This window comes from Numenius arquata, chromosome 10 (assembly GCF_964106895.1).
Source record: "Numenius arquata chromosome 10, bNumArq3.hap1.1, whole genome shotgun sequence".
Lineage (NCBI taxonomy): Eukaryota > Metazoa > Chordata > Aves > Charadriiformes > Scolopacidae > Numenius > Numenius arquata.
In genome coordinates, this window is record NC_133585.1 from 13,360,448 (window position 1) to 13,386,499 (window position 26,052).

A 26,052-nucleotide genomic window follows, 5' to 3' on the forward strand; every position below is an offset into this window, starting at 1 on the left:
GGTAAGTGTAGAAAAAAAGATGTTAAAAAAAAAAAAAAAAAACCAAACCCTTTCTGCATTTTGGTTATTTTGCTTAACAATGTGATAATATATATTCATCTGCAACATGTTAATAGCCAGCCTTCTGTAGTAATTTACACCATCATTGAAATGTTTATCAGATGCTAAGCAATATCTGCCATAGATGGGAAGAGTCCATTTGTTTTGTTGAAGAATACTGAATGTGAAATCATGCATGAGCTGTAACATCAGCAGTTTTCACACTATCCACTAGGTGACATTTGAAGTGTCTGTGGAGAAATCTATGTTGATAGGGTGGGCTGTTATGAGGATAGGAATGACATTCTAGTGACTGCCATTGTTTGATGTGGTGGCTGGTCTTTTATTCTTGTGAGATTCCTTAACCAAAAGTTTATGACATATTCATATGCAGTCCATTATACAAATAAGCCTTAGTTCTCTTTGAATTTCTATGTATACATGCAGCCTCTTGCAATGTTGCCAGTCTAATGCAGACTGAAGTCCTGATGAAAGTTATTGACATCAGATTTATTTATACTAACAGCAAACTCCTGCTTATTGAGAGGTCCAATATTTCCCCTAACTGATACAGTACCGCTTCAAGATCAGGAGACTCAGTATAAGTAGATAGAAGTGTCTCAAAAGAAGAAGAAATAAGTAGGTTAAAAAACTATGAAAACTAGTTAAGAATATTGAGGAATTTTTTTTTTTTTCATTGCTTTAAGTTGTAGCTTTTCATTGTGACTGTGACATTTAGTACTGAAAGGCAATTTAAACTTAGCCACATTCTTATGAGGGATAACTGCACAGGCTTCTTTGTGCATACATATATACCTGTCTACATATATCATGTATATAATATATTTAATGCCAGCTGTGTGTTCCCTAAAGGAGAGATGAAGAAATGCCATTTTTATGACAGGTCTAGGTGAATGTAGGAAGGGATATATTTCTAAAGGAGAACATTTTATCTAATTCAGTTATGGTCTTAGATGATTAAGTCTATGTTACTTGGCAGGGTGAAGGAAAAGTTCTTCACTGGAGGAGCTGTCTCTAACCAGGATCTGTCTTTTGAAGGACAACCTGAAGAGTTGCATTTTGTCACTCTTGGGATTCAGTTCCTCTGACCCAGGTACCAAAATCATCCAGATAGCCAGGCTTTTCAAGAAGTTTTTGATGAGAAACAGACACATCTTTTCCCTTCTTGGACTCTATAAGTGAGTGAGCACTTGTGCTGGTACCAGACTGACAACCCTCAGTGTAGGAGCCCTCATTCTGCCTCTGAGCAGTGAACAGATGTAGCTTTCACGGTCTGAGCTGCCAACTCTGAAAGGACCTCAGCTATTGGAGTTTCTTCTCCGTCTTTGACTGCGTCCACTTTGCATGCCTGTCTGAGCACAGGTTGTTCATTAACTGTGACCCTTGGAGTGCTAATTAGCAGCATATTAGTAGCATCACCTGAGCTGATGTGATGAGGATATTTGTCACGTATTCATTCGTCCCTCCCTGCAGTTGCTACAGTGTGAAATCTGTCATGGAGCCTTCTATTTCAGTAATGGGCAAGTTTTCACTCAAGTATCACGAGCTACTAAGTTGATGGACAGCCAGCAGATTGTAGGGCCTTTCAGCCCTCAGTGCTTGTCCTAAGTGTGCTCCAAAGCAGCTGGGAATATTGTACCATGGAGATGTGGACAACACCACATAATTATTAACACTCTGTTAATTTTGATTCCTTTAATTAACTTGATTTGTGAGCAAAGTCTGTAGCCTTCAGAAATTCTGGGACCTGCAAGGCAATTCTGTGAATTATAAAAAAAATCCATGTCGGCTGGAACATTTGCAGAAGGCTGATGTGCTTCATGCAGACAGAAAAAACGTCTGCAGAAATGCTTAAAGTTCAGCAATTGCTGCAAATTCCCCTTAGCTTTATGAAGAGTTGCAGGCAGCCAATAACAACAAACAATTTATTTTACCCTGAGCCTAGTGAGAGGAGGGAGATTATTGTTAGATCAGAGCTTTCTACTTTGCGTATGCCACCTTTTGCCTATGCAAGGGAAGGATTTTAGGAAGAGTTTCCATCTAATACAATGGAGGGTGTTATCATTTTTTTTCTGCTGAATGAAAATTTCTTTTTCCAAGAACAATAAAAATTAAATAATTCTACATATTACTGTGCATGTAGTAAGTAAGCATTTATTTTCCATTTTCTAAGTATATCTTATCTAAATATATTCAATTTCTATCGGCAAGTGACATTTGCTTTCCACTTTTCTTGTTCAGCTGTGTCTGTGTTTTAATACTGAAATGCAGTGTTGACGAAAAAGTAGTTTTTTAAGACAACTCTTCTAAGATCATTTTAAAATAAAGGTTTAATACTTAATCAGAAAGTTAGCTTTCCAAAGCCAGTTTTCCAATTTTCCACAGGCTGCTTTTCGGCCAGTCTCTATTATTTGGATAGGGTTGGGTTTTTGTGGGAGTTTTGGTTTTTTTCTCTCTGAAAAGTATATGGAAGAACTAGAAGAGACACAAAGGAAGAAAAAGGGTGATTGGAGATATCAGATTGCTTCTATATGAACAGGCTATAGGGACCATAATTCTTTAGTTCAGGAAACAGACAAAAGAGGTGACTGGGGCTATGTGTTTATGGAACAAAGATGAAATGGGAACAATTATTCATTTTTTTCTCATAACAGAAACCTAGAGGATACTTAATAAAACGAACAGGTAGCCAGCTTCCAACTAATAAAAGAAAGTACGTTTTCAGAGCCTGTATGCTTATATTTTGAAATTCGTTGCCACCGAATGTGTGGAAGAGAAAAGTTAAAATGGACTCAGAAGACCTTAGGAAAATGAATGCCTGATGGGTCCACTGAGGAAATAGTCTTTATATTGCATTAAGGAGATATTTCTCACGCTTAGAATTTCATGAGAGGGAATACTGATTTTTTCTTTAAATGTATAAATGGCTGGATAACAATCACCATAGCAACGAAAAGAATATCAGGTTAAAGCAGTAAGGAAAGGATTTAATGAAGGTAATGTCATTTTTTCCTCCTCGGATATGTTTGTGGTAATTCTTCACCATATTTCTGCATACATACTCCTCTGAGAACATTGCCCATTTTAACCTTAATGCTGCATACAAATACTCTGCTGTTTATCGTTGAAAAACTGCTTGCCCTGCAGTGACCAGGAGCCATTAATACTATGGGAATAAATTTTGTAATGTTTTAAGCTAGGGTGGTCTAAAATGAGATCTGACTGTGGGACATTCCTATAGAGCTGCTGCCTTTCCCCCAGCAGATGCTCTGCTACTTGTTTGTGGTCCACCATGGGCCTAAAGAGTGTGTCTCCTCCCACTGAGAAGTTTGGGTCAATCATGTCTTGTTTTCTAATTTAATCAGGTTTGACCTGTCTAAAAGCTTTTCTCAACACTTCAGAAACATCATGAATCAGAGCATCAAGTGCAGTATTAAATAAGCTTTGTAATAATTACATAAACTTACCAAATTATTCAATCCTTCCAAACATACATAGGGCTCTCTTATAAAGCTTCTTGGAGATCAGCGTTAGTTTTAAAGCCATGGTAGGTAATCTGAAAGCCAAGCCTTTAGCATTACAGATAGTACAAGTTGTCTTTCTTACCGGCTTTCATTTCTTACCTTTGACTACTTTGCTGAAATTACCGCATCCTTTTGAGTGATGGAGTTTGGCTGGTACATGTTAGTTTGTGGAGCTGGGAAAAATTACTTATTACCGTAATCTTTCTTATATACCCTGTGTGCACTGTCTGTCACTGTGTAAAATTGCTCAGAACTTCTAGACTTCCAGTATTTTTTTAAAAAGCTAAAAAGTCTCTGCAATATTGATTTGAAGTGGGGAAAAACAAAGGAGGGCAAAAACTTTGTAAGCAAAACATTTGTAAACAGTAACATGGAAAAGTATTTTCCATGCATACCATGGTCTCTTTATGAAGAATATTCAAAGATTAGCTAAGTGTATTGTTATATTCCTTGTGAATACTTAGCAACCAGTATACAGTTTATAAAATGATAATATCTATGGATATGTTTGTATATTCTCTTCTAATTGACTTTGTGAGCAAGCTGATTTTATTTGCCTTACAAAACCTGCTCTATGTACGTAACAAAGCAAAAAGGATAAGTATATTTTTGAAAGCTGTCTCAATATAGCATGTTGTTAATTAAAACCATTAAGTGTATATTATTACACAGAAGAAAATTCATATTTTCTTTAATACTATCCACAGTTCTTCTGCTTCTTGGAGAGGTAATTATCTGTTACCACGTATCAACTTACTGAGTTTTTTTACTCAGTTGTTTTCTTTGTTGTTGAGGAGAAGAATGTCTGCAAATTTTGAAGACATTGTGTGTCATGCTCTATGAGAAGCAAGGATAAAGATGAAGTCATGTTGTAAAGATCAAAATATGGGAAAGTTCAGCAAAAAATGAACTTTAAATTTATTACAGAAATTTTCAGTGTTCTATAGATATGAGTCTAGATTCCAGTGCTGATAACTAGAGGTGGTCAAAATTAACTTCAAACCTTCAGCATGGAAACTTTGGCATTTAGGGTTGTTACCTATGTCACCAGAGAAAATTAACTTCTCTTGACAGCAGATCTGGTAAAATATTAATGGTTTTTTAAAATGTTCATTTTAAATTATCAGCATTTCATCTGAGACTTTGACCTCTTTTTGCTAAGGTTTTAAATTTGTTTTATAAATTATATCTATAAATCCACAACTTTTGAATTAAAATGTGAATAGGATATCTTTTCCTCTAGAACACTGCCACCAAAATATCATGAGGTACTTAGATAATAGCAATGGTAGGAAAATGAAATAAAATAACCAATGTATCCATATTGATCAGAAAATATAAGAAGACACTGATCTCAAAACTTTGCAATTGAAAATTTTAGTAAAAATTTTATTTTTAATTTTCTACAAGAAAATACTCTTGAAGTTGTGGAGCTTTTAAAAAATTTGAGAGAAGGGCATTTTTCAATACGGAATTGAGTGCCAGCTCAACGGGTGATATCAAAGAGTGGGCTGAACTTTGCTTTCATTCTAGATGACTCAGTGTCATCAATCAGAATCAGAAAGTGAATTCATGGTGGCCAGGCTTCAGAAGGTCTCTCTACTGTGACCACAGAATGGGCGAGGCTATGAAATGTTCATTTGCTAGAACTGCAGATGCATATGGGTTTCTTGAATGTGTAGTGAGAAATCAAAAGCATTCAGCTCCAATAATATCCAAGGAATCCAGTAATTAATTGCAAAAAAACCCCAGATATTTTGGCATAGCTGGCCTATTGTAATGTGCCAGTTAATTGTGTAAGTGCAGAGCTCTCATGTAGAACGACTGGAAAAGTTGTAGTTTTCCAGATTCACAATCCTCCCTTGCTCTCTCTCCCCAGTAAAATTCTCAGAACATCACTACAGGGAGGTATTTGGTTATTACACTGCAAAAAACCTGTATAAAAATCAATATGAATTTGTATTTGTTGTTAGATCCAACTTTTCAATAATTTTTTTCTCTACGTAACAGTATTCTGAGTTTGCTATTGCATAGATAACACGGGTAGTTCCACTCTCAAAAGCTAGTAATTTCCCACCAAAAAACATTTGGAAGCTTTGAAAAGAATTTGTTCTCTGTGTGAAATGGATTTGTTTCCGTTTTACCTGCACTTAATGAGTAATGGCAGGGGAAATTGGTTCAGTTTTGCCCACAAGCGGCTACTCTTGAACTACCTGACTTTCAGTATTTAACAGCAGTGTTCAGAGTATCCTTGGAGTCCAGCCATCTCTCACTGGGAAGCAATTTTCTTTGTTTTAAAAACTGTGGAAGAAAGATGAGGGGCTTGTTTATCTTCCAAATAGATAACTCAGTGGCAAGGAGCTCATGCAGTAGGGTTTTTCAGCCAATCACTTCTGACATCTGTTGTGGACTTTATATTTGGATTGGGCTAACTTCTACAATTACTGATGAGTTCTGATTTTATGCTTAGAGGCCTGCTTGTTCATATCAACTAGTAATTTACAATGTCCCTGGGAATTACCTAAGCAGTATCTTGGGTACTCACAATTAGTTTATTCAGCCCTTAGGAGAGTTGTGATGCTGCACGTACTTCTTTTGCTATAGCAACACTGCCATCTGATTCAACAACAGCATTGCTAAGTTATACTGTGTTGTTCATATATTAAAGCCTTGAAAAGTGGCAAAACTGCACATGGACAGGGGTGGAGGTTAGCTGCCTGCTTTACAGAAGAAAAGCCTGTGAGATCCTGAGAGAAAATAGATCCAATTTATTTTCAACAACGTTTTCGCCACATTTTGATTTTATGTTTGGGAAATGAAATGCAAAAACTTGAGGGCAGAGTAATACTTGCCTGCACTTTATAGAGAAGCCATCAGAGGATAATATTCTTGTTCATATTGTTTTCATCGCTCTTGTGATTGCTTCATTTAATACTACATCTTTTCCAGTGCCTGTGTTGCTGCTGTGTCCCCCACTAATAACATCAGCATGTTGCAGTCACTGCTCCTTCAAAGGCTAGTATTAATTGAAGCAATTTATTCTACCAGAGCTGAAGATGGCCTATTTATACTTTTATATAATGAATATTAACAAGTTACATTTATCTTGTCATGTCCTGTCAGCTTCTTTTTCTGCTTCATGCTGATTTGCTGCCCTGTATAAGCTTTGCTGAGGCTTGGCACAGTAGAACATAGGTGTTTCTCGTTCTTGCATATGAGACGAGAGATGCTCACCAGCTATCATAATATGGAAAGGGAAGCAATTCTGAATTGGGTATTATTGCTCCTTCATTGACTTGCTGGCAAAATAATGTCTCATTCTGCCAATTAACGGAGCAATATCTTATTTAAGCAAAAAGGTAATATTCATAATTTATGTCATTCAACATAATATCAAATGTAATGTATATGCAATATAAAGTATATGGTGCTGATCCATTCCCAAGGGATATGAGAAGTCTTATACTGTGTCACTAAAAGCTGTAGGGATACAGAAAACTACTACTTCAATTCTGCATGAAACTCCTCAATCATAGTACTGCAGAAAGCTACTGTATACCCAATGAACATACAAGAATATCTTAGCTTCCTTAAATTAGTAGTATAAGGCATGATGTGTCTGATCTTCATTTATGTGGTAGACCTCTACTATATGTAAAATAGTTGGGTTTAATAATATGGCTATTATCTTTAGTTGAACTGATCTTTGGCTAATGAAAACCATAAAGGAAACCACTTCCTTTCACATCAAAATATTTGATATTCTCTGCAATGAAGAACCATAAAAATAGTGAAGCAAAATACTGCTGAGTTATGCTAAATAAGATCAAAATTGTTGATTGTAGTGAACAGCAGAATTTGTAGAGCAAGAACTGAATAAATACACAGGCTTCTAGAGAATGAAGAATATTTATGCTGAAATACCTCTACTAGAACCTCTGTTTGTAGTCGTCTGTCCTCCTAAACTATCCCCATAGTTCCAGATTAGGTGTTGTAGTTTTTCCCCTCTAGGTTTTCCCAATCTATTTTGTAGAAATTATTGTAAATTACATGGAGAGAGAGACTATATATCCTAGAATCTAATTACTCTCGGGATGATAGTGGTTTAATACTATGATTGATTTTACATGGCAAAAACATGTGTCTGATAACTAATTTGCATTTTGTTTTAATGCAATTTTTATCACTTTTCATTGGGTTTGAGCCATTTGAATTATTTTGAAATATTCATTCTAATTTGTATAAATTTTCTGCTCATTACTATGAGCTTCTTGTTGTAGTACATTTTGTTTGCACAGTTGGAGATTTGTGTTTTCTTAAATCTTAAATAAGAATTTCACAGGACTATCCCTATCATAGTGACTCAGTTAATGCTGCTCTTCTGTCTTAATTGTGAGCCAGTTCCCTTACATGGTTTGAAGGGCATTATGCTACTTCAAGGGCAGTCTTCATGAGGCATCTTAATCCTAGATATTTGCCATTTATCTCTCTGTGCTTCTCAGAAGAGCGGTGGTGTATATCTGTTTCCTTAGATATGTCAGTTCAGGTCAGTTGCTCTTTCCTAATCAAATCCCCCCTTCAGTGTTGAACTTTCTTTATTTTCTATTCTAGGTCTACGCTCAATTAACTTTATATAAGTGTAACTCTCAGGATTCAATGGTATTATGTACATTTGCTAAGTTAAAGCACAATTGTAAGTAATTGTAGGCTGGGTCCTTAAATTGCTCCTGCGCACTCTACAGAGTTTCTTCCTGGCTGAGTTCTAGGAATGGCTTCATTTCAATAGTGGGGAATAGATTTGGAATATTTTCCAAATCTATTTCTATTTCTATTTTTGAAATAGATTTGGATATTTTCACTGTTGGAAGTGAAAATATTTGAGGTTTTCAAGTAATCAGGAATTATGCAATTAATCATAAAGACTAAACCAATACCTTTGACCTTTGTGAATGATAACATGCACCCATACTAGCCTTAGATATGGTGATTAATCCACTCACCTGAGATGTAGTAAACTGATGAGATCATAGGCTAAATCTTGCACTGTGGGACTTGAATGAAGTTGTTCCTCATATGAAAAAAGTATCCCAGTCACCTTTGGCTGGGATCCAGCACTATGTGAAACCTCAGTTCAGACCTGGTATCTCTGCTGAATTCAGGAATCACCAGGCTGTCACGCTTTTTTTTTTTTATTTCCTCATATCCTGGATGTGCCAAACCTTTACCATGAAAAATCGCTTTGTTTAGAAATACTCAGAAAAGCTCTGCCCTTTTATCTATTTCTCATTTCACAGTCTGCATTGAGAATGAACAAATGTTTCTAGCAAATGGACTGTATTTCATGTGAAAGGATCTCTGTAGATTATTAGAAGTCAGCAGCAGCAGTTCTGTTTTCTTATATCTAGTTTCGTTTCTAATTTTCCCATTTCTTAGTCATCATTATATTAGGTACACATAGTTATGTCTTTCACCCTTCTTGTGCAAACTGACTCCTCCACCCCAGTAGTAGTTGTTCTGTTCTCCCTTGATTTTCTTCCAGCATGCCTAAATCTTGTTCTGGCAGATGCTAAACACAGTATTAAGACTGTATATTCTTCTCAGCTGTGTTGTTGAGTGCTCTCTGCGCACAAGACCTGTGGAGTCCAAAATCACACTGGTACTTTTGCAGCCATACTGTATTACATCATTTGCAGCTCACTTTCACCCTGTACAATTTTTTTACATAAATTTCAATGTTTGTTTCTTCAATTGAAGTATCTGTTTCTCATTTTTCCTTTTCATAAGTGTTTGCTTCTAGTTATGCAAGATGCATATTATTACTTCATGTCTAGGTTCTTACCTCTCCCATTAATTTTTCTCATTGTTCTAGTCTGACATATGTGCAGCACTTCCCAGTTTTGAGATATCTTTGCATCTTGGACATTTTAATAATTTGCTATTTCATGTTCCAAATCATTAAAAAAGTTTTAAGTAAATAAGATCTTAATATTGACTTGCTCTAAGCTACCTCAAAACTTCTCTCCTCATCTTGATACACCATTCTTCATTGTTGCTTAGAAGTTAGCCTATAATCATGTGATATTGTCCTTATTCAGGAAATTAATTAAAGTTGTCCTAGTGAGGTTTCACAAGACCCTGTATGAAACAAAACTAAAATTCAGGTTCAAGTATATTGTCATCCTATTTCAGTTACCTATTAATTCTGCAGTGTTATTGAAAAAGCAGTCAAGTTTGACCAGAATGGCTTGTTCATTATAAGGTCCTGCTGCCTAATGCTCATCTTCTTGTGATTCTCTAGAGATGTTTCATTATCACTTATATAGCACCATAAATTCGCAAAACACTAAAATTAGAATAAGTTGCATTCTTCTCCCTGAAGTTCTCACATTCTTAAAGGCCTGTTAAAGCAGCAACAGTCACATTAATGTGCTTCACTGTCCTGCACAGAAAACCAGGGTCCTGTTGGACAAACAACAGTGGCATGGTAGCCCCAGAGGAGGCAGCCCTTCCCTAGTTCTCCATTTTTTCTTACTTTATATTGGTTAGTCATTGTCTTTAAAGGGCTTAATGTCCAAGGAAATGGATGATATTTTTTTCTGAAGTATCAGGAATGGGAGAGAACAGCTTTATGGGATCTCCCTGTCCTCTGAACTTTTACCATGCAGATACAATCCTTGTGTGGCCCTGTAATGGCAAACTGAGCATTTTGAGCATTGAACAGGATGTGATTAAATTTTGACCCAAAAGACTGAGAGTTTCTCTGCCGCTTAAGACTGGGTTCACAATCCTCTGTTTCATAGTTTTAATATGTTTTGGAATTCTTGGTGGCTCTATGGCTATGGGTACATAGGTATTCCAAACCCACTGTGGATGCTCGGAACAAGCTGTGTCTTTAATTCAAACAAATGCAGAATATGTTTGAATAAATATGCAGAATATGCAGAATAGAATAAACATCTGGAAGTGGGCATTTCACTGCAAACAAGGTCAAGTTATGCTGGACAACATAATATACTTTAAATCATTTCAGCTGGTGATCTTGTCCAGTATCTTGTCCCTAATAATGACTATAAGCTTATGCTTCAGAGTAGAAATGTTAGAATATTCCTAATAATTATGTAGCTGTTATAGAAATAAATTGTATCAGTGTTTGGAGTTACTTGCAAGTATGAGAATTGATACCTTTATATTTTCCTAATCCTGTTTTACGTAACTATAGATTCTACTAATACACGGTGCAAATTTTTTTAAAAATTATTTTTCTTAATTACGATCCCATATTTCAAATGAAAAGATTTTGGTACGCTCAATGCAACTTCAGTCGTAAAAAGAGAAATGATGTTTCAGGGAATCCTGTCAGTTCTTTGAGAATGACGCATAATCCAATGTGTGAATCCTAGTAATACCTTGCTGTGAATGATATTGAATGACAGTAAATTCCCTAGATTACTGATATACTGCATTTTAAAAAAGAATCGTGGCCTTAAATGTAAACATTTGCTTTACTTACTATTTAAATGGAGTTCCTTTTGTTCCTTAGAACTGCAACACAGCAGTGTCCAATTTCCTCCATTTGTTTAATGGGCCACTGCCTTATTTCATATTTGTCTCCTGTAAGCATTTTATTGTTTACATTATGTTTATTTGGGAGTTTTTTGATTATCATGTTTATTTAAAATCTACTTTTATAATGTCAAATGTTTCGGTAATTTTTTAGCCATATCGCAGGGCTGTCAAAGGGAGTTAGAGGCCCCAACATGCAAAATATGCATATGTGGTACAAGGACATCATGTTTGATATACACTACACTGACTTCAAGAAGAAGAAACAAGTTATAATCGAAATTAAATCTATTTCTGTTCAACTTTAATCTAAAAGCATTATTAGATTGTGAGTGGCATAGATTAATTTATTTAACTCTGTGAACAGAGCAGCTTTCATACTCACAGAAAATGTGCTCTGGGTTGGTACAGGTGTCCCTGTCTCAGAGCGTGAGAACTGCCTGTCTCACACTCTCTCCTTCATTTATTTTCTGTTAGAAGTTCTTCAGGTTTCAAGGCAGGGGTTCCCAAATTTAATTTGTTTGGATGGTGTAACCTTAGCTCCAAAGGAGTCACCGGACAAAATTTTTCAGGTTTTGGTAAGAGAAGATGCATTCTCTGGATTGGTTGTAGCCCTTTCAAACATTACTGTACATCTGAAAATGATTTTGTTTTATTTCTTATGAGAATCACATCTTCCCTGAAAAGTAGATCACGTTTAGGATGGTGACACACTTTAAATGGTGTTAGATAGCAGTGACATACATTATTTAGACAAGAACTACTGCCTCATAAACTATAATAATGTAGATGATCTTATTTGCTGTTGTGATATAAACATTAAATATTCACTTTTTATGCTAATGTCAGTTTTCAACTGTATTTACTAGTAGTTTGGGATAATTTTCATCTCCATTTGTTTGGGCTGGAGACAGACATTTGCCATAGTCCAGTGGTGTGAGTGTTGACAGCAAAGTTAGGAAAATTAAATTCAAGGTCCTGACTCAAAGAATAAGTAATTATTGTATAGCAGAGCAGCATGAACATCCAGACCTTGCAGACAAACAGATGTGTAACAAATAACTGAGTTTATCATCAATTGTATCTCCTAAAGGAAGTGGTAAGAGGTAGTAAATCCTGCAAATCAGGGTTGAATGCATGCAGCCTTGATTTATTTGAGAAGAAGGATTGTCTGCCTTATTGTGCTGATAAGGGTCTTCACACTTCTGTGGAGTTGTTTCTGATGTTCTCTGGTGTGAGTTTACCATGACATCTCAATGTGATTTCCTCTGGGAAACTAATCACTCAAGTAAGTGTTAAGAAGCCAGCATCAACATCATTAACAAAGTCATGAAACTCCTTTGTAGAATTTGGCTTCTAATTTATCAATGGGAACTCAGAAACCCCGAAGTTACAGTGACATCAAATTTTCTTTGGAGGGTCCTGACAGATATCAGTACCTTTCAGGACAAAGGCCTAAACAGCAGGTTCATGTTCCATACTTTGGATTACATCTGTTATCATTTGACATTCCCAGGGTGTATCGCCATGTTTTGCTAGTGTATTGGGTATGTGTGTTTGAAGCTATACATTACTTTTGAACGTTGAAAACAACGTTAAATTTGTGACTTTCTCTCTCCAAGTTTTTTTCTTGCAGTTCTGGTTGAAAGTGCAGTAAATATTGATAAAGGTCAGAATCATGTCTTAAAGTCACTATTTTCCAACAAATTACCTTTTTGTCTGAATTTCACAGTTGTTTCCTCTGGTTTGTCTTTTTTGGATGATTGAGTTTCTGACGTGTGGCTAGAACTGTAGGATTCCCAGCAATATGGCTATTTCAGAAACAGAAGCTAGGAAGAAGGTTTAAATTGAAAAGCTTTAATAAAGTAGCTGTTTTCAAAACTTGAGCTCCCATAACCCAGTAACTTGAAAAGAAATAAAAAAAACCCACCCATATTGCCATTAAATATATGTTCCAAAAACAATTGATTTTTTGAAATTCATCCTACAAGTGCTGGTCCTGCAAGCAGTTGTTTGTAATAATCAGCCCTAAAAGCCCTTTGTGTCCTGTCAGATGATGGCTGTGCTATAACCTTTGGCTTCAGATTTCTGGTAGGAACATGGTACATATTTCTACAAAGAATGAAACTTTAACAGCCTTATCAAATAACAGCAGTACTCATTGTGTTTAACAGTGCTGGAAATTAGTTTCTTGGGCACTGATCTTGACAGGTCAGCTGTCACAAATTGGTAGACGTATCTGTAAATACATCGGTACTATAAACAAAATTCTGTCTGCAAGAAGTGGAAGTTAAAATTGGCACACTTCGGAACAAATGAAATGTTCTGAAGCACAAGGATGCACAGGCAAAAGTCCCCTCTGGAGAAGGTTTTCCTCATGTTCCATTTGTTAACTTTATCTGCATAGTTTGCTTTTTAGAGACTGAAAAGTTTGTACCTCCATAGAGAACACTATGGAGTTCTGTGCTGAAGTGTAATATGCTCCTCCTCTTTGCACCTACCCCCACTGCATAAAAGAGGAATCTTTGTCTCTCTCCTTTTGAATAAAAGGAATAAATGTATGTTATTGCACTGGCATGTCTCCAGCTCCTTTTAGGAATTCCTAATGTTAACTCAGAATGCGAAATGTAGGGTATTCAAAAAGTCTTAAGGCCTTGATATGAAACCAGATGGAGTTTTTGAAACAAAAAGGAGTGGGAGAAGGAATTGAAATGTGAGTTCCACCAGTGGTGAAGTAATAAATGTATGTATTGCGTTTCCCATTTTTTTAATAAATATTTAGTCATCATCTGGAGATTGTGCAAGCCATTTTGCCCAAAACCTTCCATGTATCTTTTATCATATACTTACTGCATAGGACAGCTGAAGAAGGCTTAGACAGTAAATGTTGTTTACAGATTTGAGACACAATATACACCACATCCACCTATACTGGTCCTTGAAGTCTGTTGAACCATATTGATTTATATCAGCTGGAAAATTGGTCAATTTGGTTTGGCAAAAGCCAAGAAACATCTGGACATATTTCAGAGCAAGCATCTAAGTTTGAATTTAAAAGATACTGTGGCTATAGGTATCTACCTGTATTGCTGCAGACACTTTTATGTGCAGAAGGTCATTTGTCACTCCAAACTGGAATCACAGGGGGAGGGTTTTCAATCTGAGACTCAGGAGTGTCATTAGAAAACTGAGTATTATTCAGTCATTCTCCTCCATCCTCCAAGTCAGCTGGATAAAGGAGGTGTAGCCTAATTCTTTCCTCTCCTGTGTCTTAGCTTTGAAGATTTAGTGACTATAGAATAATTTTCATCATTTGTGCTTGTGTGATAGTTACGGTGGCTGAATATTCACTGAATGTCCTGTTCTTTTCTAGGTCCCTGTTTTATCAGTTTAGTACAACAAAACAAAAATAAAACTATACAGATCTCTCCCATCACATTTTATTTGTTGGTTTGATTTTTGAGGCTTTAGGATAAAACTGAAGTCATAGAAATAAATCATGTAGGACATCTAGCCATAGGCATTTTCAGTGAAATAAGTTCTTTCCAAGAAGGTTTTGACTTGTTACATGAAATTTAGCTTCTGGCAGGAAGAAGACACATTTCACAGATCTTGGACTATGTTTAATTTCTACAGGGCATGCCTTCAGCTAACAACACTGCTTCTACATATGTGAGCATAGTATTGGTGTGTAAGAGTAGAGCTGAAAAAAAAGAAGGAAACACTTTCTACTTGATACTATTTACAACTTGTCTGAAGAAAATGACACCATGGGTTCTGTTTGAAGGCAAAGGAAGTGTCTGACTGCTACTGCTGAAGAGCTTATTTAGTTTGACTAATCCAAAGGTCACTTAAGATTGACTTTTCTATTGAACCTATTGTATTGAATTTTACTGCATTTATCTTCAGAAAATGCAGTAAAATTGATTTTTAAAATGATGCATTTAATTGAAAAATAAAATATTTACATATAATGTTCCATGGAGATATCCTGAAAATAGGTATGTGGGTACCTCTAGCAGATACATGTAGTACTGGTAGACATTACGAGATATTTGATCATCAGGACCTGGGAACTTAAGAGACTGTCATTGTTTTACTGGTCAGGTAGAAGTAGGGCAAGAAGAGAGAAAACAGGACTTAAGATAGCATCTGAAGAAAGTCCGAAAGAGAAGAGGAGGTAGCTTGATACCACAGAATCTGTGTCAAGAACTTATGACCATCAGTGAGAAAGAATGTTGTGCAGCAGGAAGAAAGGTCACTCTTTGATTATCAGTAGGGAATGATTTGAAGAGTAGGAGGGGATCTGAGCAGAGAGGGAAATGTGGGATAGTGACACCACAGATAATTTTGAGGACTGTTAGGCAATATAAACTTGCTGGAAATAAATGTCCTATGGGAGTGATATAAGTGAATAATATGACAAATACTACAGATAATAGAGCATTTAAGTTACTGGCATTGATGAAAATGCATTCAGGCAAGGTACTTTTTATGTCTGTCTTATGAATCTCACTAATTCTGATTCTGCATTAAAAAACACACTTCTCTTATCCTCTCTGTATCAGTTCTGGATTTGGTCAGGCTACTGTTAAATGTTTATATAAATACTGAAAGATTTCTGCCTAACAGTCTTTCAGACTCACTGTGCTTTCTGTTCTAGTTGGCAACGTGGGACTCTGAGAAAGGACTGAATGGTAGTCTACAAGAACGACGTCTGGGCAATGACTTACAAGGACTGACACTCAAAGTGGTGACTGTCTTGGTATGATCCTATTTGAGTTCAGGAAACCAACACTCAAAATAAAAAGGATCTGACTGAGTATTTTGGGCACTTCCCTCAGTATTTTTCCCTATCATTTTCAGTTCTATATTTTTGGCTGATCAGTTACATAAGCAAGGAAGGTAGATGATGGCCTTTTATTATTTTATGTGAAGCTCTGCACTGTCAGAGATACAGAGCATTTGTGTGTTTGCTTATGCTGGTTTTGTCCATTATAATTCCTACTGGGCATGGAACCAGCACAGGGCCTGAGTGCACAAGGGTGCATTCCAGATACAGTACTCTAACTCGGATATGCAGTTTCCAACATTTCATGGATTTTAAGATCAGATGGGCCAATTACGATAATCTAACCTTGGCTCTTGTACACTGCAGGCTGTAAAATTTAATCAAGTGTTTCCTCCATCAAGCTCATAAATTCCTGTTGAGATAAACTATATCTTTTAGAAAGGCGTAGTCTTTCCAAAAAATCACTATGCTTTTGGGACTACTGTCTGTTAGTATCCGGAGCGATAGCAGAGCTCCTGCCAGCTAAGTGTTAAATTAGGGGAAAAATAGGGCTTGAATGCATTCCTGCCTAAAATACTGTAGTTTGCAGCTTGCAGAATGTGGTGTCCTTTTGTGATTTTTATTTCTCTTTTTCTGAATCTTGGCGCAAATAGGAAGTATCACATAAGATCATTAAGTCATTCTTTCCCGCCCCCCGTTTTCTTTCCTCTCTCTGGTGACAGGTGAGGTTATGCTGTAGCTTACGTGGGAGGTGAGCAGATCCCTTCCACAAGAACGTCAGAACCAGGTTGCAAAGGCAGCCAACTGCAGAAGCTCTGCCACCAACAGTCCTGCTGTTCCCCCGCAGGAGAGCAGGACACCCACACCTGACAGAAAACATACTACAAAATGCTACATTTCCTTGGTCCCAAAGCATATGTTAATATAAAATGCTGCAGGAACCAGTACCCATGAAGGTTATTCTTTGAATTTTCAAATGGTTAAATATTCACAAAATGCAGCATTTTTAGCTCGTGTTTCAGTATGTCTCCTGGATAAAAGATTAATCATTGTCTGTAAAAGACAGTAGTAAAGTTCCTATCTAGGACTCATATGCTTATGTTAATATCTATAGTCTGTTATAGCTACTTAGGACACTAAAGTAGGTGTCTGTGCCCTCTATATAGTCAGTAGTAAGAGACGATACTTCAGAGAGCAGTTGATCCTGTGGGCACCAGGAAGCTGCTAGAGGGAGTTGAATTGTCCTCTGGAGTCCCTGCCTCTTCTCAAGAACTGTGGAAAACCCAAGGCCATGGACAGGACTCAGGTGCTGAAGCACTGCTGTTCTCTTGGGATGCCTCACAGTATCCTGCCTACAGTTTTTGCCTCAGAAGGTTTTAAGTGTCTCAAAATCAGGGCCAAATTGTCCAGAATTAACTCAGGAAACATACTTTTGCTAAGAGAAGCAAACTAAAAAACATTGTTTCAAGTATCACATAAGATATTGTTTTGTTCTCAGGAAGAACCTTTTGTGATGGTGGCGGAGAACATACTTGGGCAACCAAAGCGATATAAAGGGTTTTCCATTGATGTCCTGGATGCACTTGCCAAGAATCTGGGCTTCAAATATGAGATATATCAAGCTCCTGATGGCAAATATGGACAGCAGCTCCAAAACAGCTCCTGGAATGGCATGATTGGAGAGCTCATTAATAAGGTACACAGATAAGTAGCTGTATTTTTTTAAATAAATAAATAAATAAAAAGATTCTTCAGAGTATGCTGTCAAAGATTTGTAAGGGGGTTATTTAAATTCTCCCCTTCCTCCATTCCAAATCAAGAGAATGGATTAGAATGGAAACACTAGCGCACAACGCTTTTGAGCTGGGAGTAGTCTGTGTGTGGTGTAAACTGTGCACTTTAAGACCCTGTATACAGGATAGAACTAGAGAGTCTGCTGTTCTATTTACTCCCAACTGTTCTCAACATAAATTATATCAGTGTAAATCTCTGTGTTTACATAGTTGTAAGAATAAAAGGAGAGGACATGTATGTGTGTGTGAGTGAATGACTACAGAAAATGGGGAAAAAAAAAAACCAAACAACTTTCTCATTGCCTTTGCTACTTGTTTGTAGGTATGACTTTATTCGGGTCCCTCTGTGGCAATGCATTTGATAGTGATCAACTGTTTGTCTCCAAACAGGAAAAGTGTCTGTAGGAGTATACAATACAGAAGTGTTTTGAAGGACCAGAATTTAAACTGATCTCAAGATTATTTGTTCATCTAAAACAGAGAGGACCAAATTTCTTTTCTTAATTACAGTCTTGCAAATCAGGAGTTAGTTAATTGAACTCCATTGAAGTAAATGGGGAAACTCCGTAGCTTAGAATCTCATGGAGAATGAAGTTAGAGTGTATTTTGTTCATTTTCTCCCTATCTGACATGGGACAAATGTTAATCAAGAAGGAGAAGCAAAGGAATTAATATTCCATGTTGCTGCCCTTTGTAGAAAAGGTTACTGTTCTGCAGTGGAGTTATTACAGAAAGTGAAAGCTTTCTCATTATCTAGTAAGTAGGCGGTTCAGTATCTGGTAAGTAGATGTTTAGGAAGAAATAGAAGCAATTAAAGCAATAACAAACGTGTGTATAATAATGGGATATTCTTGGTTGGTGCTAGGAAACAAAGAATTTTTTACTTACTTTGCATTGATGTAAGCTGTTTGACTTTCATTGGCTTGAAAATGTGGTAAGAAATCCTGTTAAATTTCTTTGGAAATTGCTTTCTCTGAAGCAATCTATTATCATATTTTTTAACAGTATTTCTGCTACTAGCTTGTCCACTGACTCCAAAGGATTTCAAAGAAGACCTCCCTCACCTAATGTTTTCTTTACTTTCCTAGCAAAATGTAGAGATAGGAAACAAAAAGTACATTCTGTTTTTTGAAGAGAACTGTTTTTATTAAGATGGAAAAGTATTAAAAATATAATTGCAACTCTTCAAAAGCTTTGGGAATCTTATTTATTAACTCCTGTTTTATCTTTCATTGAGCCTGCATATTCTTTAAGGACCCTCTATGTGTAAAACCTATTCGCTTTAAATGTTGAGGTCAAAGCAGTTTCAGGAGCTGTTGCCTTTGGTGCATTCTTCCAGTTACTAGTTTTTGCAATTGCTTTATTCATTGTAAAAAACAAACAAAATATCCCCAGTTGTCATATGAAATCCCTTCATGAATATGGGCAGCTGGCATCTCTGCAGGGAGAACAACAAACATTAGCTCTTTACACCTTGCTATCAAATGCACAAGCTAAATAAATGGTGTTTCTTTCTTATTGCTTGCAGTGCACCAGGTTAATACGGTTTGGAGTTTTAGGCATCCTTTGGAAAACAAATGAGGGATAAATGTTAAATAAACTGCATTCATTCCAGAGAGGAGTCAGGGTGACACTTTTTATTCTAGAATACTTTGACACGTTACGTTTCACTATTTTGCTTTAGAGCAGTGCAATTAATTAGCGTTCAAATGATGAAACTGGTTCTGGTTTTATTTTTAGACAATTTATTTTAATTTGTCTAAACATGTTAAATTATAGAAAGAAATGCATGGACTCACTTGGTTCTTAAAAAGCTTCTTGTTATGGGTCACACTGGCAGAATTCATGGTGAAAGGAAGAGATCTAATCTGTTGTGTTTGTCTCACAGAGAGCAGACCTGGCCATCTCAGCCATCACTATAACACCAGAACGAGAGAGTGTTGTGGATTTCAGCAAGCGGTACATGGACTATTCTGTGGGGATCTTAATCAAAAAGCCCGAGGAGAAAATCAACATCTTCTCTCTCTTTGCTCCTTTCGACTTTGCGGTGTGGGCTTGTATTGCTGCAGCCATCCCTATAGTTGGTGTCTTGATATTTGTCTTGAACCGCATCCAGGCAGTCAGGGCGCAGAACGCTTCCCAGCCGAGCCCTTCTGCTTCCTCCACCCTCCACAGTGCCATCTGGGTCGTGTACGGCGCCTTTGTTCAGCAAGGTACTTAACTCTCTCATAAATACCACTGACGGATATTCAGAAATATTCTGCCTTGGGTAAAGCAGGTCAGGACATGTTAGTTTTGGTCAGAACAGTCTAAAGGTGAAAGAGAAGGCTCATATGGGGAGGTTGTATGTTTTATTAGACCAGCTGATGAAAAGTGGGAAAAGGTAGGTAAGTTTGGGGGGGTTATGTTCTGCTTTTCTGTCTCTCAGTATGTCCAGAAAAAACACTCCATGCGGCTTTTCCACTCTGGGAAATTTACCGCATGATAAATAAACTACAGAGCTGCTTGCTGCAGAATTACAACACTTCTCCAACTCTGAAACTGGCACCTTTTCTAATTGTTTAAATTTAATTTCAGAAATTTATGGTTTTGAACTAATGAGAGACAGTTTGTCTTTTGGTTCTTTGAACTGAATATGAAAATGATTTCTAGTCGTGTAACTAGCTTTACGCTCAGGAATCTCTAGGCATGGGACTAATCCTATTGAATTCAGTAAGATTGCTACCAATAACAAAGTTAATTTTGTAAATAATTGTTTGCAAAATCTGCCCACACAGTTTTTGTCCCATATCTATAAGGTTAGTACTATTCTTGGAAGGCAAGTTTTGTTGAATGCTAACATATGGCTATGTTGTTAACTTTTTTCTGCATTTTTTTTTCATTGTGATTGCAAACTTATAAAGCTTCAGCTGGAAAATCCTAACTATTGCTATGAGACTTGGTCCCTCATCTCATTAAGGTGGCATCCCTGATGGGTTTAAGTACAGTAAGATACAATCAGTGCAAACATACGCTGAAGTGACTAGCACTAGCTGTATGGTAAGGTTTGGCCTTCAACAATCTTCAAGCATAACTGTGCTTGCAGCCTGCTAGAAAAAAAACTTCATGTTGCTTGAAATGTTGTAAAGAGTAACAAGCAATGACAGTAATGCTTCAGTCTTTGCAGATTTAAATACAGCACAGATAGCACACAAACTATTGGAGTTTTGTGGGTTTTTTCCAAATCTGAAATGGTTATTGAAAACAGAGTATTACATATATTCCGAACACTAATGATTTTATTCCTGCATATTGGTCATGCTTTGCCGTTAAACTTTCTTTATTTAGAATATATTTCATGTTTTGTAGATTTGCTCCTCAATAATTCTCAAGGAAAATATTTTGAAAGATTATTTTCTAGAACCAGATCCAGGGCAAGAGGCTGACTGGAGAAAATGTTTGTAAATTATCAATCTTAACGGAAGCAGTGATTTTCTTGCAGTGATTTTCTCACAGTGAAAGGGCAGTCTGGAGGGGAAGCAGAAATGAAGAGGGGTAGGTCCAACAAAGTTTAACATAACAGGGCACACAGAGGGTGATGGTAAACGGAAGCTGCTGAGAGACCCTCATTTTCTCTGTTTATTTGTAGGGGGTGAATCTACTGTCAATTCTGTGGCTATGCGCATTGTAATGGGAAGCTGGTGGCTCTTCACCCTTATCGTGTGCTCTTCCTACACAGCGAATTTAGCAGCGTTTCTCACAGTATCAAGAATGGATAATCCTATAAGGTAAGAGCCTCTTCTTAACATGAAGCTGGAAACCTGGATTTCACGGAAAGGTATTATCCATTTGAGCACTCATTCTTGCAAGAAGGTGATAACTCACTGGTAAAATACTCTCCTTATTTGCAGTGGCTGCTTTTCTCAGCCCCCCTTCTTCTTCACTCCTACAACCCCTGAGCAGTTTTGACAGGTGCATGGAAGGGACAATGGCACTTTAATTGTGTATTTTTCCAGAAGAGATGTCTTTCATGTTTATATGCATTTTGCTTAACTAGAGATCTCACTGCTTCAGCCGTCTTTATTTCTTTGTTGAACATCAGAGGGAACTGTCACCTCTAGGGAACTATATAACATTCCACTTCTCACCTTCAATGTGTAATTTTATGTTCTTAATGTTTTGATATACATTGGTTTTTATACTATTATTTGCATGTAAGCCAGTCTTTTAAAATATAAATAGCCAAAATATAAAGGGCCAGATTCAGTGACATTATTTGCAGAAAAAGCTTCTTCTCAAGGAGGAAAAGATAACCAAACCTGACTCCAGGATAATACATGTAATATAGCAGTTGTTTTATTAAATTTATGTATAATTTTCTACAGTTGTGTTGGCAATATTGTGATGATAAATTACAGCTTCTGTAACAAACCCAATTTATCTTGCCCCTTTGACTTCTTTCCCCTGCCGTTTGTCTACTAATCCATACCCAATGAGAATATTTTCAATACACCAGATCTCTGAACAGCTCCAGAGAGCTGTTGGTTGTTTGGTGGCAATTTGTGTGAGCATGTGTAATTTTTTTTCTTCAGCAAATTTAAAGGCTAAAGAATGTTTTCGGTTTTTCTATCAAAACAGACAAAATTTCCAACTTCACACTGTCATAAAATACAGAGAGAGCCGTTGATCTTCCATGGTCAGTGCCAACAGGATTAGAGCCTGGTATCTCATGTTTGGTCTGATGGTGATGGAGTAGAGAGGCAGCCAGAGGATGGGCAGACACAGGCTCTCCTCCATGAAAACGGGGAGCCAAGGATTTTAGGCGCTGGAGAGTGGCACAGTTTACTCTGTTGGTCTCACTTGGGGTTGCACTGGGAAAACTGGGACTGTAATCTTTGTGCTCAGCTCCTGAAACAGAGGCATTGGCACTTAGATGAGGCTGGCACTTTAGAAAGCTGCTTTTGCATTCTCTGTGGTGACTGCACAGAAGGACATAAATAAGTGCATTTCTCATAAACATGAGTTTAACAGTATTTCCAATTTTCAACTTGCCATTGTGTACTTGCCGGTAATATAATGCTTTGTACGGATATAGTGTTAAAATAATAACAATAAAACCAGCCCAAAACCATAAAAAGTTTTGTTTTTAAATTAATTTTTCTGTTAGTTTGGACAAAATAAGGGGGTTTTAACAGTAATAGAAATAAGAACTGGAAGTAATTTCTGGAAATAACGTGAGAAACTAAACAGAATAAAACTACTGCGGAGTATGTGTGAGGCCTGGCTTTAATGTGAGTAAGGTTAAGCTCAATGAATACATTGCTCTTGAAACCCAAGACAGCAATAGTTATCCATAAAGCTTGAATAATGATCATAAAAAATTCTGACAGTTCTAGTTCCTTCATGACAGAAGAAATCATCTGTTTGGTTTACTGAGCCCCTCCCAAAACTTAGCAAAGTTCAGAGAACAAAATTTGGGGTAAAATGCAGTGAGGAGTCTGCAAAAAGAAACACAGGTTTAAGAGCAGAAATATGAATTATTAGAGGAGGCCTTTGAGGCTGAGCTATTATGACATTTACAAGGGGTTTTTATTCCCCTTATTAAAATGAAAGGATATTGCTAATAATCTTGAGGGAGGGGGGAGAAGATTTTTGGGTAAAGGAGCTGCTTGGTGTTGTTTCAGGACTTCGGAGCCCAGACACCCTTCTTCTGTTAGAGATGGCAGCTGAAGAATTATAATTAAATGCCTTTCTGTACCTAATGGTAGCTGCTACTTTTCAGGTTCCTGATATCACATCCCCTTGCACAGGGTAAGGATACAGAAGGAAGAAAGCACTCCAGTGTGATCTGCACACACCAGCAGAGCAATTCAGGTGCCAAACCAGAAATGTGTAAAGTAATTTGAATTGCCATAAGGTTCATTGCCTGTGCTCCAGCTAGTTGGCTGTAAAGGCAAAGGTCTCTGTTAGGTGTTGTCAGCCAATGTGGAGTATTCATATTGCCTGGGGTGTAGAAAGTGATCCTGAATGCTTTGGCTTAGGCACCCGAATCATCCTCCAAATAATATGAAATGGTAGCTGTCAGAAAACTCCTTGGTTTGATCACTGGTTGGCATAACTGAGCCAATTAAAGGACTTTCTTGTTTTGACTTGCCTATGGCTCTTTTACAAAGTTTGCAGAATCTCCCTGAGATCCTGCTGCTCCGAAAGAGAATGAGAGAGAGAGAGAGAGGTATCTGGACTAAACTCTCTCATCAAAAACTGTTAGTGCCTTAGGAGAGAGGGGATGGGGTAAAGAATTAGCTTCTCTGGAAACTCTGTTGAGCCTTCTTCCATTTCTAAGCTATTATGAAGATATTTTCATGTCCTCACTCTTTAGGAGAAACATGTCATAAAACGTTGTATCAAATTTAGAATAAATATTTTTCCTGAGAAAGTAAATTACTGCCTTACACGAATGCATGTGGACTGGTGTCTCAGCTCCCAGTACTACTTAGCTTCAGCATCATATGATGTAGAGTGACTATTTTTGCCTTTCTAAATTTTCTACTCAGCTTGCCCATATTATGTCTTTCATGGACCAGAAAGGAATACTTACTTGGAATCCATTTTTCCTACCCAAAGAGGCACAACGAGTTATAGCTGAAAATTTGCTCACCAGCTGAGAACTACCAAATCCATCTGTCTATACTTCCATTGTTAAGAAACCAGCCCCCCATCCTCTCTGTGAATGTGTGCTGTTATCTCTCACTCCATAGGAAAGTCCTCTGGTGTTCAGTACTGCTCCTGCTAAATTGCCAGCAGGAGAGAAAGTAGTATTATGGTGCTGCAATAACTGCAACATAGTTAAGATTTTCATTACAAGACTGATTTTCTCCCCAAGCCCCCTCCAAAATGCCTTATGAAGGTTGTTTCAGCATCAAATTTGGTATATGTGGTCTGTGACTAGCAGAATAGGAGTATGTTTGATTGAATAACCAGGTGTCAATCAACCCAGTGATCCTTGCCTCCACAATTTCACTGCAAAACAACTGTGTCATAGAAATCTAATAAATGATATTTATTAGAAAGGTCTTGGTGAGACATTCACTGAAGCAAAGTTGAACTGTTGGAAGGCAGATTTTTAGAATTAGCACATGAGATGAAAGCCTGCTGATGAGGGAATAATTTTTTTTAAAATTTGGTATTGGCAAGTCTCACAAGGCTTTTCCACCCTGCCATGAATTTCAGGGACTGCCTATGGCTCACAGAGAAGTGAAGTACCTAGAGTAGGAGGCACAGCGGAAAGCGGCTTTGATATGCTGCCTGTATTTCTGTATTTCCTGACAGAGACTTCCTAAATCTCAAATGGGTTCCCAAGTGCTGTGCTGTCCTGGTGGCCACATCCCATATAAGAGATGTGCTTATCTTGGAAAGGACAAAAATCTATCTTCTCCTCAGGTTGTCCCAAACCCTCAAGGGCTTCATCACAAGTATGATACCCTGTTATCATACTTGCACTGGCTTTCTGGTCTGGCATGGCTGCGTGTGCTACCTTGCTCCTCACATGTTCCCGGTGCCCATCACTCATGCTGCTGTGACAGGGTGGTAGGGAGGGTCAGAACGTGGAGTTTGAGACCCACATCAAAACCTCTGGCTCTTCAGGAGATCAAGGATAGCAGAAATTAGTGTGAACTTTCCCCAGCTGTCCTCTATTTCCCCATTGCTAGCGGCTGGTACTTCCGCATCCCTTTGCTCTTTCAATACTACTTCTTTGAGCCCTCTGTCCAGATTACTTCTTGTGCTTTTCTCATCTTCTCTCTGCCCCAACCTCACAACAAGGGAACAAAGGTAATGTAGTGGTTACCTCAGCAATTCTGCCTTCGTGGAGACTCACAGGCAGGGCAACGAACCACCAAGCAGATTTCCCAACTGCCCTTGGGCAGAGGAGTGAGACGTTCCAAAGGAGAAGGCATTTTCTGTGAATGTGCTGGTGGCAACCACTTTGGACCTCAGACTAGGAGGCCGTGATCCATGTTCTAACTTTGTAAATGAGCAATTCTTAATTTTTGTTTTTAAATAGAAATCTAGGTAATGTTTAGAGCCCGTACTAATCCTTGACAAACTTGTTTAAACTCAAACGATTTCTAATATTTGCCTTCAGAACTGCATGCAGCTGAGAAGTCTTCTGATGGGTCAGTCTGCCAAGTAAGGGCTGAATTATTATATGAGAGTTTGTTCTTTCTTTTGTCTTATTACATTTTCAAACAGCCCTTGGATCTGCTATCTGACCTTCCATTTGTAATTATGAGTTTAATTAGCAGTGACTTAACTTCCAGCTTCATTTCTTGTTAACAAGCAG

General features: G+C 37.4%; 1 protein-coding gene across 3 annotated transcripts in view; it reads left to right on the forward strand.

The window, feature by feature from the left end:
- The window catches only part of GRID1 (glutamate ionotropic receptor delta type subunit 1), a 540,304-nt gene that overhangs the window by 467,551 nt on the left and 46,701 nt on the right, over window positions 1–26,052 (forward strand). For all 3 annotated transcript variants that reach the window (XM_074154637.1, XM_074154638.1, XM_074154640.1), the window contains exons 9-12: window positions 15,811–15,912; window positions 17,438–17,635; window positions 19,621–19,945; window positions 21,361–21,499. In XM_074154637.1, coding sequence (XP_074010738.1) covers window positions 15,811–15,912; window positions 17,438–17,635; window positions 19,621–19,945; window positions 21,361–21,499 — 764 coding nt within the window. The remainder of the gene's footprint in view (window positions 1–15,810; window positions 15,913–17,437; window positions 17,636–19,620; window positions 19,946–21,360; window positions 21,500–26,052) is intronic.